Source organism: Fundulus heteroclitus, unplaced genomic scaffold, assembly GCF_011125445.2.
Source record: "Fundulus heteroclitus isolate FHET01 unplaced genomic scaffold, MU-UCD_Fhet_4.1 scaffold_41, whole genome shotgun sequence".
Lineage (NCBI taxonomy): Eukaryota > Metazoa > Chordata > Actinopteri > Cyprinodontiformes > Fundulidae > Fundulus > Fundulus heteroclitus.
Genome location: NW_023396824.1, coordinates 3203177 through 3216362, shown reverse-complemented (window position 1 = coordinate 3216362; position 13186 = coordinate 3203177). Strand labels below are relative to the sequence as shown.

The following is a 13186-nucleotide window of genomic DNA, read 5'->3' as shown; positions in this document are numbered from 1 at the left end:
ACCCAAAACTGACCCAGACTGACCCAAAACTGACCCAGACTGACCCAAAACTGAACCAGACTGACCCAAAACTGACTGAAAACTGACCCAGACTGACCCAGTGATCCAGAACTCCAGCTCTGCTGGACTCACCAGCTGACACCTGGCCCAGATGTTCCCAGCAGGTTCTGTCAGGTTCTGAACCAGTTCCACTATGCCAGAACCGGGAGGCTCAGCTGCAGAGAGACGCTGGGGAGCAGAACCTGGCAGAACTGCAGGATCACCTGTCGGAACCGGTCCAGCAGAGGGCAGCACAGCACCGGCGCTACAGGAGAAGAAGAAGAGCTGACAAAACAAAGAAGAAGAGTTCGGAGTCGTTCCTAAGGTAAGGATGGTTCTGTTTGGTTCTGTTGGGTTCTGTTAGGTTCGGTCCCTCCCTCTGTGGGTCCTCAGCTGCGGCTCCGTCTAGCTGCTGTCAGCCTGGTTCCGTTACCGGACAGGTCCAGGTTCTGGTTCCATCTGCGGCCGAACCGGGTTCGCTGGTCCCCGTCACACCTGCATCTGTGTGGGTCAGTCCAGACACGGTTCTGATCGGGGCGGTTCGGGTTAAGGTCCGGTTCTAGAGAGGAAGAGAGGAAACGAGCATTGGGGCGGACTCCATTGACTAAACGTCATATTTTACAGTCCCGGCGGTACCAGACCCAGTTCCAGGTTCTGTTGGGTTTTTATGGGTCACAGAGCAGAACCTGGTACGAAGCCCGACACATCGGCACCCAGAACCCAGACCTGCACGTTGGTACCAGCTCTCCAGAGGACATCAGAACCACAGGTTCTGATCACCGGCTGCAGGTTCAACAGTTTGTCTGAATTTAAGTTTTTATCTGTTTTTATCTTTGCTTTAGTTTTACTTAGTGAATAGATTTGGTTCTTTTTTATTTTGTTGTTGGTGCTGCTTTCACCTGTGCAGGTTTCACCTGTGCAGGTGTTTGGGTCAGAACTGCAGATTATTCCACCATTTCCTGTTTAATGTAGCAGCAGCATATGAACTATCCTGAGGTCCGCTCACACCGTTGTCTTTGGTACCGATCCGGGGTTCTGGGGTCAGTTCTGGGGTCAGATCTGGGGTTCTGGAGTCAGTTCTGGGGTTCTGGGGTCAGTTCTGGGGTTCTGTGGTTGGTTCTGGGGTTCTGGGGTCAGATCTGGGGTTCTGGGGTCAGTTCTGGGGTTCTGTGGTCAGACCCGAGGTTCTGGAGTCAGTTCTGGGGTTCTGGGGTCAGATCCGGGGTTCTGTGGTCGGTTCTGGGGTCAGATCCGGGGTTCTGTGGTGGGTTCTGTGGTCAGATCTGGAGTCAGTTCTAGGGTTCTGGGGTCGGTTCTGGGGTTCTGGGGTCAGATCTGGGGTTCTGGGGTAAGTTCTGGGGTTCTGGGGTCAGATCCAGTATTGTGGGGTCAGACCCGGGGTTCTGGGGTCAGTTCTGGGGTTCTGTGGTCAGACCCGAGGTTCTGGAGTCAGTTCTGGGGTTCTGTGGTCGATGCTGGGGTTCTGGGGTTAACCTGGTTACCTGTGTCCCTGTGTGATGCTCAGGTCGTCATGGAGACCGCTGTTGCCATGGAGGAGGATGCTGACGTAGCCCCGGTGAGCCAGGCCGAGGTCCAGCCTAAAGCCGCGTCCAGCCAGGCCCGGCGCCGGCCCGTAGGGAGGAGAGTCCAGAGAGGAAAGAGGCGGGGCCTGGCGGAGAAGAGGCGGGGCCAGAAGCTGAAGAGGCGGGGCCAGGAGGCGGAGGAGGGCGTGACGGTGAAGAGGACGTGGGGCGGGAAGCGGCGCTGGGACAAGAAGCACTACTGCGTGTTCTGCCGCCGTCCGCAGGTCAAGATCTCCCGCCACCTCCTCAGGAAGCACGCCGACCAGCAGGAAGTGATGGCTGCCGGCGCCCTGCCCACCGGGTCCAAGCAGCGCCACCTGCTGCTGGAACACCTGCGCTGCAGAGGCAACTACCTGCACAACATCGAGGTGGGTCTACGTCAGGAGATGTTTCTGGGACCTCCTGGAGGATGCAGATTGCATGGGGTCTATCAGGTGATTGGTTCTCAGGATAATGTTCTTTTTGACCAGCTTTTCAAAGACTTCATTACAAGAGAAGTGAGGATTATGGACCTGAAGTCATTCAGGGTCTTTGGGTGGTTATTTTTCACTATAGGAACTATTATGGATTGTTTCCATAGATCAGGAACCGTCTGAAGGGCCATAGACAAATTTAAAATGTGTTTAGAAATCAGGCCAAGCTGCTCTGCACAGCAGGACAGCAGACGGCCGGATATGTTGTCTGGTCCAGGGCTAGTTTGAACTTTGCAATATTTAAAGATCTTTACCACATTTGGAAGGAAAAACAAGTGGTTGGCTTGGTGGTAGTTAGCAGTTCCTGTTTAAAATCTGAAATCATATTTCCTATCGAACCGTGTGTAAAAGTGTTCAGTTGGGTTACCGTCCAATGCCAAGTTCTTTGAGTTTATTTATCGTTTATATGTAATATATATGTATATATTATACTACCTTGTGTGGAATGGAATGTTGTAAATATATATATATATATATATATATATATATATATATATATATATATATATATATATATATATATATATATCAGGGTTTCCCGCAGTGCTATCTTGGCGTGGCGGCCGCCACGCCAAACTCACGCTACCGCCACGCCAACATTCCACAAAAAAAAAAAAAAGTGACGTTAACACGCGGTTTGTTGTTGTTGCTTTTGCGCGTGCGTGAATGGCAGGGAAAAAACACATGGATACCCCCGCTCCGCGAGCCGGTCCGCAGAAAACGTGTCGTAAACCCCCCCCCCCCCCCACCCCACCCCGCTGCGCGAGTCGGTCCGCCCAGATCTCCTCCTGAACGTCACACAGACGTCAGTCAGGCTCCACCTCCTCAGTCCAGCACCAGACATCTTGGTGAAATGTCCGGTTCTTCTCTGGGTTCTGACCCAAAGGTAAAATCTCTGCCTGGTTCCTGTTTCTGTCCCTTTAAGAACATTCTGATCCAGAACACCTGAAGCTGGAACAGAGAGAACGAGCCTTTAGATCATGGCAGCGCCGTGTTTACTGGTCTGGATAAATCTTCCTTTCTCCGGACCAGACTTGATGCTGCGACCCGGTACCGACCCGCTCCAGAACACCAGCCCTCATGAGGTTCTGGGGTCTATTTTCTAACTCTCAGGCTGGCATATAGAGAACTAACAGAATCAGAACCTCCTGCTGCTCGCTGTCTGGGTTCAGAGGACCAGAACCTTCTAGTGGTTCTACGATGTCTGGTGTTTCCTGGTCCAGGTTGAACATTTAGACCTTCTCTGTTGACCTTTGACCTGTCAGCGTGTGTCCCTCAGGTGATCCGGCAGGGATGCGGTGAGATCGTCCCGTGGCGGCAGCCCTCAGAGGAGGTGGATGCCAGGAACTACCTGCCCTGCCCGCTCTGCCTGGGCTTCTTCCTGCGGGCCGACCTCTGGAGGCATCAGGTGTCGTGTCGGAAGAAGCTCGCCACCGACGCTGTGGACGTCGCCGTTGCCACGGACACCGCCGTCGCCACGGACACCGCCGTCGCCACGGACACCGCCGACGGCGCGGAGACCGCCGTCGCCGTGGACACCGCCGTCGCCGTGGACACCGCCGTCGCCGCGGACACCGCCGTAGACGATCCCGCCGTAGACGCTCCCCCCGTAGACGCTCCCCCCTCAGAGGCCAAGGATCCAGCTGCAGAGACCTCTGAAGAGGCTCCAAACCACAGCTCTGAGCACAAAGACAGCCAGACCCTCAGTTCTGAGCCCGGTGTGGATCAGAACCAGAACCCAGGACAGAACCAGCCTAAGAAGAGGAGCCGGGTCCAGGCCGCAGCGTCCCGCCTGCTGCCCATCTCCAGCGGCGCCTCAGAGAGCTGCAGTGAGATCTTGCACCGCATGAACCAGGACAACGTGTCCTACGAGGTCCCGCCCCTCCCCCTGCTGGGTTTACCTGTCTCTGGCCCCGCCCCTCTCTCTAACTCCTCCCCCTTTCTCCCCAGGTGAAGTCCGACTGGCTGATCTGTAAGTACGGCAACAAGCTGATGGGGAGCCGCGACGGCAGCCGGCGGAGCTACGAGTACGTCAGCCAGAAGCTGCGGGAGCTGGGCCGCCTGCTGCTGGCCGCCAAGTCTCTGGACCCGGACGTCCAGAACCTGCAGGACCTGCTGGTACCGGGTCGGCTCAGCCTGGCTCTGTCTGCCGCCAGGAAGGCCGCCGGGTACCGGTGGAGCCGGCCCCCGCTGGCGGTGAAGACCACCCTGAAGTCCGTCTGCGAGATCGCCATCGGGGAGAGTCTGCAGGACGGAGACTGGGAGGCCGCGGCCAGAACCACCGACTTCTACCACATGCTGGGCCGGGAGTGGGACCACCTGGGCCTGCAGAACCCCGACCCGGACCCTGGTAAGAACCAGCACCTATGAGCAGGGTCAGAGAACCGCATCACAGGACTGACCGACGCTTTCTGTCTGCAGCAGAGGGAGGAGACGGACCCAAAAAACAACCGGGTCAGCCCAGAACCGACAAGAACCCCAGACCCGATGGTGAGTTCTGACTCTGGTCAGTGGTTCCTCTCCCTGCTGTCGACCAGGGTGGACTTACTTTATAAAGTAACTATAGTTACTAGTTACTTCTCCCTAAAAAGTACCTCAGTTACTGCATCATAATAATAATAATAATAACAATAATAATAATAATAATAATAATAAAAATTAATAATAATAATAATAATAATAATAATAATTATTATTATTATTATTATTATTATTATTATTATTATTATTATTATTATTATAACTTTATTTATAAACCCATACAAAGAGCTGAACCACCAAAAGCCAATATAACCCATAATAGTTTCCCATAATAACCCAAATAAAAACCAAACAGATAAAATAGATAAAAACAGATAAACCAACAGAAGAATAAATTTAACTGCTAGTAACACAGAATAAATTAGTAGATCTTTAACGTAGCTTTAAAACCACCAACAGAACCTGCCTGGTGTCCTGAGGTTGTTTCACAGGAAAAAGACATGAAAAGCCTCAGGTTCTTTAAGGTTCCTTCAGGTTCCTTCGGGTTCCTCAGGTTCCTTCAGGTTCCCTTAGGTTCCTCAGGTTCCCTCAGGTTCCTTCAGGTTCCTCAGGTTCCTCCTCTGAGCTCACCTGAACCAGGCTGAAGGTAGAGGAGACCTTCACCCTGAGGGTCTGATTTGGTTCCAGTCGTCTAGTGTTCTGGGTTCTAGGTTCTGGGTTTGGTTCTCCTCTGTCTCATGGAGGCAGACCCGGCTGCAGAAACAAATTAAAGGGGGGGGGCTTCAGGCTGAACAGTGGCTCTGTGACTACAGCGCCGAGAAAGAAACTTTCAATAAAATCAGAAAATCTAAAAAATGTAACAAACAAAAATAAATAGTGTATTCAGTGTTACCAAATTAGGCAGGTTCCCACAGAATTAAGCTTCTTTTGAACACATTAAGCTGGAACTAAAATAGCTTATGGGCAGGTTGTGAACATTTGGAAGCTTTTTATGACATTTGTTGGGCTTTTAGAAAGAATTAATAACAAAATATATATCAAAATAGTTGTTCATGTCTGGAAGAAAACTAAAACCCTTTTAATAAAATGCCATCTCATTGAACTGATTTTACTGGTCAATTTATTTTTTAAATGAGTCGAATCTGACAGCATTAATGAATAATAGTTATAATGAATAATATTGATTGTTATAATAAAACAAGAAAAGAATAATAGTTAATCAAGTGTCACTATGAAATTGTATTGGTCAATGTAAATCCCCCTAGAGGGGTTGAGTTCTACTGATAAAAATATTTCATGGCTGTGAAAGAGAAATGTTTGATTGAGCTCTATAAGATAAATTAAGTTTATATTAAGGTAGATTTATTACTCATGTTGGGAAGCTATTGATAAAAGTTTTTTTTCTTTGCTTCAGTGCAGTTCAATTCAATTCAATTCAATTCTATTTATATAGCGCCAAATCATGAAACATGTCATCTCAAGGCACTTTACAAAGTCAAGTTCAATCATATTATACAGATTGGGTCAGATTATACAGATTGGTCAAAAATGTCCTATATAAGGAAACCAGTTGATTGCATCAAAGTCCCGACAAGCAGCATTCACTCCTGGGGAACCGTAGAGCCACAGGGAGAGTCGTCTGCATTGTCCATGGCTTTGCTGCAATCCCTCATACTGAGCAAGCATGAAGCGACAGTGGGAAGAAAAACTCCCCATTAACGGGAAGGAAAACCTCCGGCAGAACCGAGCTCAGTATGAACGGTCATCTGCCTCGACCGACTGGGGTTACAGAAGACAGAACAGAGACACAACAAGAGAAACAAAAAAGCACAGAAGCACACATTGATCTAGTAATCTGTTCTACATTAGATGGTAGTAGCGGGTGAGCCGTCTTCTCTGGATGATGTCACAGTTAACAGAACGCCAGACCAGGTGTACCTACTATGAAGAAAAAGAGAGAGAACAGAAAGTTAAAAGCTGAAATGACGACAGTCATTTCAATGTAATACAATGCAAATCTGGAGAACAGTAGACTGAAGAACAGTAGAAATCAGTAGAGTGAGAAAGTTTAGACCCTGATGTCCTCCAGCAGCCTAAGCCTATAGCAGCATAACTATAGAGGTAGCTCAGGGTAACATGAGCCACTCTGACTAGAAGCTTTGTCAAAAAGGAAAGTTTTAAGATTAGTCTTAAAAGTAGACAGGGTGTCTGCCTCACGGACCAAAACTGGGAGTTGGTTCCACAGGAGAGGAGCCTGATAGCTAAAGGATCTGCCTCCCATTCTACTTTTAGAGACTCTAGGAACCAGCAGCAGACCTGCAGTCTGAGAGCGAAGTGCTCTGTTAGGAACATACGGGGTAATCAGAGCTCTGATATATGATGGAGCTTGATTATTAAGGGCTTTATACGTTAGAAGAAGAATTTTAAATTCTATTCTTGATTTAACAGGAAGCCAATGAAGGGAAGCTAAAATTGGAGAAATATGATCCCTCTTGTTGATTTTCATCAGAACTCTTGCTGCAGCATTTTGGATCAGCTGAAGACTTTGAACTGCATTTTGTGGACTTCCTGATAGTAAAGAATTACAATAGTCCAGCCTTGAAGTAACAAATGCATGGACTAGTTTTTCAGCATCACTCCTGGACAGAATGTTTCTAATTTTGGCGATATTCCTGAGGTGAAAAAAGGAAACTCTGGAAACATGTTTAATATGGGATTTAAATGACATGTCTTGGTCGAAAATAACACCAAGATTTTTAACTTTATTACCAGAGGCCAAGTTAATGCCATCCAGATTAAGTGATTGATTAAGAACTTTATTTTTTTGAGGACTCTGGTCCAAAGATTATAACTTCTGTCTTGTCAGAATTTAGATGCAGGAAATTTAAAGTCATCCAGCTTTTGATGTCATCAAGACATGACTGCAGTCGAAGTAACTGATTGGATTCATCAGGATTTATGGATAAATATAGCTGAGTATCATCAGCATAACAGTGGAAATTAATCCCATGCTGTCTGATAATTTTGCCAATCGGAAGCATATATATAGTAAAGAGAATTGGTCCAAGGACTGAACCCTGTGGTACTCCACAAGTGACCCTAGAGTTTGAGGAAGATTTATTATTAACATGAACAAACTGGAATCTGTCCAACAGATAAGATTTAAACCAGCCTAATGCTTTCCCCTTAATCCCTACAGTATGCTCAAGTCTTTGTAGGAGAATATTGTGATCAACTGTATCAAACGCAGCACTGAGATCTAACAGGACAAGTATAGACACAAGTCCATTATCTGAGGCCATGAGAATATCATTAGTGACCTTCACCAGAGCTGTTTGAGTGCTATGATGAAGCCTGACTGAAACTCCTCAAGTAGGTCATTACTTTGTAAATGTTCACATAGTTGATTAGCAACTACTTTCTCAAGAATTTTAGATAAGAAAAGAAGATTAGATATAGGTCTGTAATTTACTAACTCATCTTGATCAAGAGATGGTTTCTTAAGTAAAGGTTTAATAACAGCTACTTTAAAAGCCTGTGGTACATATCCATTTACCAAGGATAGATTAATCATGTCTAAAATAGGACCACTGATCAGAGGGAATACCTCCTTAAACAACTCGGTTGGGATTGGGTCTAACATACAGGTAGAAGGTTTAGATGAAGCTAAAATTTTAGATAGCTCAGAAAGCTCTACTGCTTTTAAACAGTTCAGACACTGTGCAGGTTCTAAAGATTCCTCCAACGCTGCCTCACTTACTGAGGATGAGGTAATCATGTTTGGGAGGATGCCAATTATTTTATTTTTAATGGAATCAATTTTATTTATGAAGAATCCCATAAAATCATTACTGCTAAGAGCTAAGGGAATGGATGGATCAACAGAGCTGTGGCTCTGGGTAAGTTTGGCAACTGTACTGAAGAGAAATCTAGGATTATTCTTATTCTCCTCAATTAATGATGAAAAATATGCTGCTCTAACTCTGCAGAGGGTCTTGTTATACAACAATAGACTGTTCTTCCAGATTAAGTAGGATTCCTCTTGGTGTGCAGAGCGCCAGTTTCTCTCCAATTTCCTAACATTGTGCTTCAAGGAACGCAGCTCTGAATTAAACCAAGGAGCCAGCTTCCTGTGAATAATCACCTTCTTTTTCAAGGGAGCTACATTGTCTAATGCAGAACGCAATGACAAAGTCATACCGTTTACAAAGACATCTATTTGTGAATTGGAAGAAACAACATTGCTGCCATCTACAGGGTATTTCTGCAATACGGAGGATATTAAAAAGGGGACAGACTCTTTAAGTTTTGATACAGCATTATCCGATAAAGATCTACTATAATGGAACCCTCTTTTGGGGGTGGAGAACTCAGTTAGATTAAACTCAAATGTTATTAAAAAATGATCAGACAGGACAGGGTTGTGAGAGAATACTGTTAATTCTTCACAATCAATGCCATATGTCAGAACAAGGTCTAAAGTATGGAGCCAAGAGTGAGTCGGTTTATGCACATTTTGAGCAAAACCAATTGAATCTAGGATAGTTTTAAAGGCTACACTAAGGTTATCACATTCAGTGTCAACATGGATGTTAAAATCACCCACTATAATAACCTTATCAGTATTTAACACCAAATCAGATAAGAAATCTGACAACTCATCCAAAAACTGAGTGTAAGGGCCTGGTGGACGATACAAAACAACAAACAGAAGAGGTTTTATTGCTTTGCAGTTTGGATGAGGGAAACTGAGGGTTAAATGTTCAAAAGAACTGTAGGTATTAATTGGCCTGGGACTAATTAATAAATCAGACTGAAAGATGGTTGCCACTCCTCCTCCTCTTCCCACAGATCTGGGAATGTGGAAATTTGAATAATTGGAGGGAGTTGACTCATTTATACTAACGTAGTCCTCTTGTAGCCAGGTTTCTGTGAGACAAAACAAATCAATCTGTTTATCAGAAATCAATTTGTTAACTAACAAAGTCTTTGGAGGGAGAGACCTTATATTTAATAGACCACATTTAATTGTTTTATTTTTAGGTTCAAGGTGAACCGTATTGATTTTTATTAGGTTTTTATGATTTGTTCCTTTTAGATCAGTTTTTGATCTGTTTAGTTTTGGCCGTGGGAAAGACACCGTCTCAATAGGATAATGGGTGGGTAACAGTACAGAAGCTGCAGAGAGGTGTGTTAAACTACGGCTCTGCTTCCTGGTCTGGACCCTGGATTGTCAGCATTTAGGAGAACTAATAAATCCGGCCAGATTCCTAGAAAGAAGAGCAGCACCATCCAAAGTAGGATGGATGCCGTCTCTCCGGATCAGACCAGGTTTTCCCCAGAAAACAGTTGTGTGCTACTGGCATGTTCTGATGTGTTAGAACATGCCAGTGTGAATTTTTACTCTAGTGTTGACTTCAATGCTGACGTTTCAAACAGAAATTAATATCCCTGCTTAAAGCTCTACTTTGCTTCTTTGTCTCTTGGTGTAATTATTTGGTAATCAGAGCGAATATCCATCCCTACCAACACTGACGGTGACCACAGCCGAGCTGCAGCGTCTCTGAAGGCTGAATGTCTGACCCAGAGACCCGCCCCTCTCCAGCTGTGATTGGCTAGCATGTTGCCTTTAGTCATTGATTTGATTGGTGGAATTGTATGACACATCAAAGATAGTACTAACAGAGCGATGGCCACTCCGAGGTTAAAAAACTGAAAAAAAAAATAAAAAACAGCTTCCAGTCCAGGGCGGGCACGGCCCCCCAATGGCCGCCCATGCTGCCGGGTCTGCATGGAGGTTCTGCCATGGTTCAGCGCTTTGGTCTCTGGGTTCTACTCATAATCTGACGGATCTGTGTCTTCCTGCAGCTCGCTCCAAGTCGGGGAACACACCTGAGGTCACCTTGGTTCCTCCAGAGTCCAGACCGCCGGGCCTCCTCCCAGGTGGGTCACGGTCCAGTAGAACCTCAGCAGGTCCATCTGGTCTTTGGTCTCTGAAGGTCTCCTCTGTCTGTTGGTCTTCCAGTTCCCGGTTCCCCCAGGAAGGTCCGGCGCCGGCCCTGGTCCTCTGCAGAGAAGGACGCCATCTGGAGGCACCTGGGGGTCCATGTTCTGCTGCAGACGGTACCGGGCAAGCAGGTGTGCCAGCGCTGTCTGGACCAGGAACCCGTCCTCAGGGGCAGACACTGGAAGGACATCAAGAACCAGGTCCACAACCAGATCCAGAGCCAGAAGAAGCAGCAGTTCCACGCCATGATGGACCAGGAGGAGGCTCAACAGAACCAGAACCAGAACAAGCCGCGCCCCCAGACCTGTCAGGCCCAACTGGACCAGCAGAAGAAACACCCCGATCCAAACCAGCACAAGCAGACCCAGGTGGAACAGAACCATCAGAACTCTCAGTACCAGAAGACGCCACAACACCAGGTCCAGATGAACCACCAGGTCCAGAATGCCATTCGGAACCAGAAGAAGCAGCAGGACCAGCAGAACCAGGAGTGTCCCAATAAGAAGCAATTCTTCCACACCAGACTAGACCACCAGGAGCCCTGTGAGGTCCAGATGGACCACCAGAACCAGCAGCTGCAGAACCCGGACACCTCTATGTTGCCGGTCCCATCGTACGAACCAGACGGACCTCTCCGAGCTCACGGACAGGTTCTGTTGGACCGGGAACCTCCTATCGCTCAGTACCCGGTCCTGCACCGGGCCCTGGGCCACCACATAGAACCGCTGCTGACCAGAACTGACTGGACCGACGAGGTTCTGGTTCAGAACTACCAGCTAAACAGGCCCATGGGCCGGAACCTCGTCCAGGAAGTTGCATCAATCGGACCGCCACCGGGTCCACTCTCTGGTCACGTCCAGTTCTGATGGACAGGCCCTGTTTGGTCTCAGGTCCGGTTCTGAAGAGACCACCTCCGTCTCAGACTGTAGCCTCAGTTCTGTTGGGTTCTGCTCTGGTTCTTTTGGTTTGTCTGAACCTGCAGGGAAACCAGATCCAGCATAACGTCAGGGCGAGGTTCTCTGACTCTTCAGGCACCAGAACTGGACCAGAACTTTGGTGAAGAACTCTGCTGGTAGTAATGGTCTGAGTCATAATTACAGGTCTCAGGTCCAGAGAACCATCAGAACCACTGTCACTTGGGTTCTGATCCCGCCTCAGATGTTCTGCAGATCCTGACCGGTTCCTTTAGAACCTTCAGTCAGTCTTAATCCATCACTGAGTTCTGGTGAGCTTGATGAAAGGTTCTGGTTGGTCCAGAGGGTGTGGGTGGGGAGGGGGGGGGGGGGGGGGGTAGGAGCTTCAGTAGGGAGGTCCAGACGTCTCTACTCGGAACCCTTTGGGTCAAAGTTTGATCACCTCAGCCCTGGTTCCTGAAGTTGGACTCGTCTGTTTCTTTACCGGGTCTCAGGTTGTCCCAGCAGCACCAGAACCACCTAACTGGAGAAGCAGGTCTTAGATCCTGGGTGTCCCGGTTCTGTGCCAGGTTCTTCTACTAGTGTGACCCACTCTGGAGTTTCCGGATGGATTGTTCTGACCCGCCGTGACCAAGACAGGAACCAAATGGGCTCACTAATAAACATTAACTGAGCTTTTAGGAGAACGTGGACCCGGTGTCCCAGCTGGTCGGTAGAACCAGAACGGTTCTAGATTAATTCAGTCCAATCATTATTTAAAGCAGAGAATCAGAACCAGTGGCTCCTCATCCTGCAGCACTTCTGTTTCACCAGGAAAGGTTCTGTTTAATATGAAGCGGGATATGAAGAGAACTTCTAGTCAGAGACCCGAGGGGTTCATCCACCAGAACCTTCTACTGGACCAGGGCAGCTTCTCCTGTTTGAATCGGCTTTAAACCCAGAGAACCTGGCTGGACTTTACTGGGTTCTGTCAGGTACCATCGGTGCTGGACCTGCCACCTGATCCAGTTGGATAGAGGTTCTGGTGCCGAACGGACAGATTGGTGCTTATTGTTGGGCTTCAGATAAACTTTATATTGTAATAAATAATTTCTTCTACTTCCTGTTTAAGTGTTTTATTAAAGCTGCGGTGAAGTTCAGGTTCTGAGGTCCGATGGTTTCAGATGTTTGGTTCTGCATTTTTATTTTACCTTTATTTTACCAGGGAGACCTGGAGGCACCAGAAACATTTCATCTAAACATCTAGACAGATAAAACAGATCCAGTCTGGTTAGGCTTAGAGGGGAACGTGATCCTGAAGCTTCGTGGACTCTGAATATTGCTCCAGGCCCGTAGAGCAGCAGTGGAAGAAGAAGTTTGGGTCAGATGGGTGGAGAACCTCGGTCCAGTGAGGAGAAGAGTGAGTCGTATCCTCTGCTGCCAGGATTAGGCAGAAAATGGCCGACTAAAGAACGTTAGCCAGGGCTTCTGTCTCCTCAGGTGTAGTGAAGGCCATGAGAGTTCAGCTCACAGTGACGGTTCCTGTGATGAAGTGAGGAAGCTGCCTATCTTCAGAACCATCTCAACTCCAGTCGGGTTCTGGTTCAGCCCACAGCGCTGGAACAGCTCTGGTCAGAGTCACCAACGACCTGCTGATGGCGTCTCACACCGCCGTACCTTCACTCCTCAGCCTTCTGGATCTGCAGCGTT

At 47.6% G+C, this 13186-nt stretch overlaps 1 protein-coding gene across 1 annotated transcript; it reads left to right on the top strand.

The window, feature by feature from the left end:
• The first annotated feature begins 370 nt into the window (after window positions 1-370).
• LOC105923219 lies at window positions 371-12595 on the top strand. The gene is made up of 8 exons (XM_036131156.1): window positions 371-548; window positions 664-828; window positions 1565-1990; window positions 3375-3968; window positions 4046-4445; window positions 4517-4585; window positions 10445-10519; window positions 10602-12595. The coding sequence occupies exons 3-8, from the start codon at window positions 1571-1573 to the stop codon at window positions 11447-11449; spliced, it is 2406 nt and encodes an 801-aa protein (XP_035987049.1). The 5' UTR covers window positions 371-548; window positions 664-828; window positions 1565-1570; the 3' UTR covers window positions 11450-12595.
• The last annotated feature ends 591 nt before the right edge of the window (window positions 12596-13186 follow it).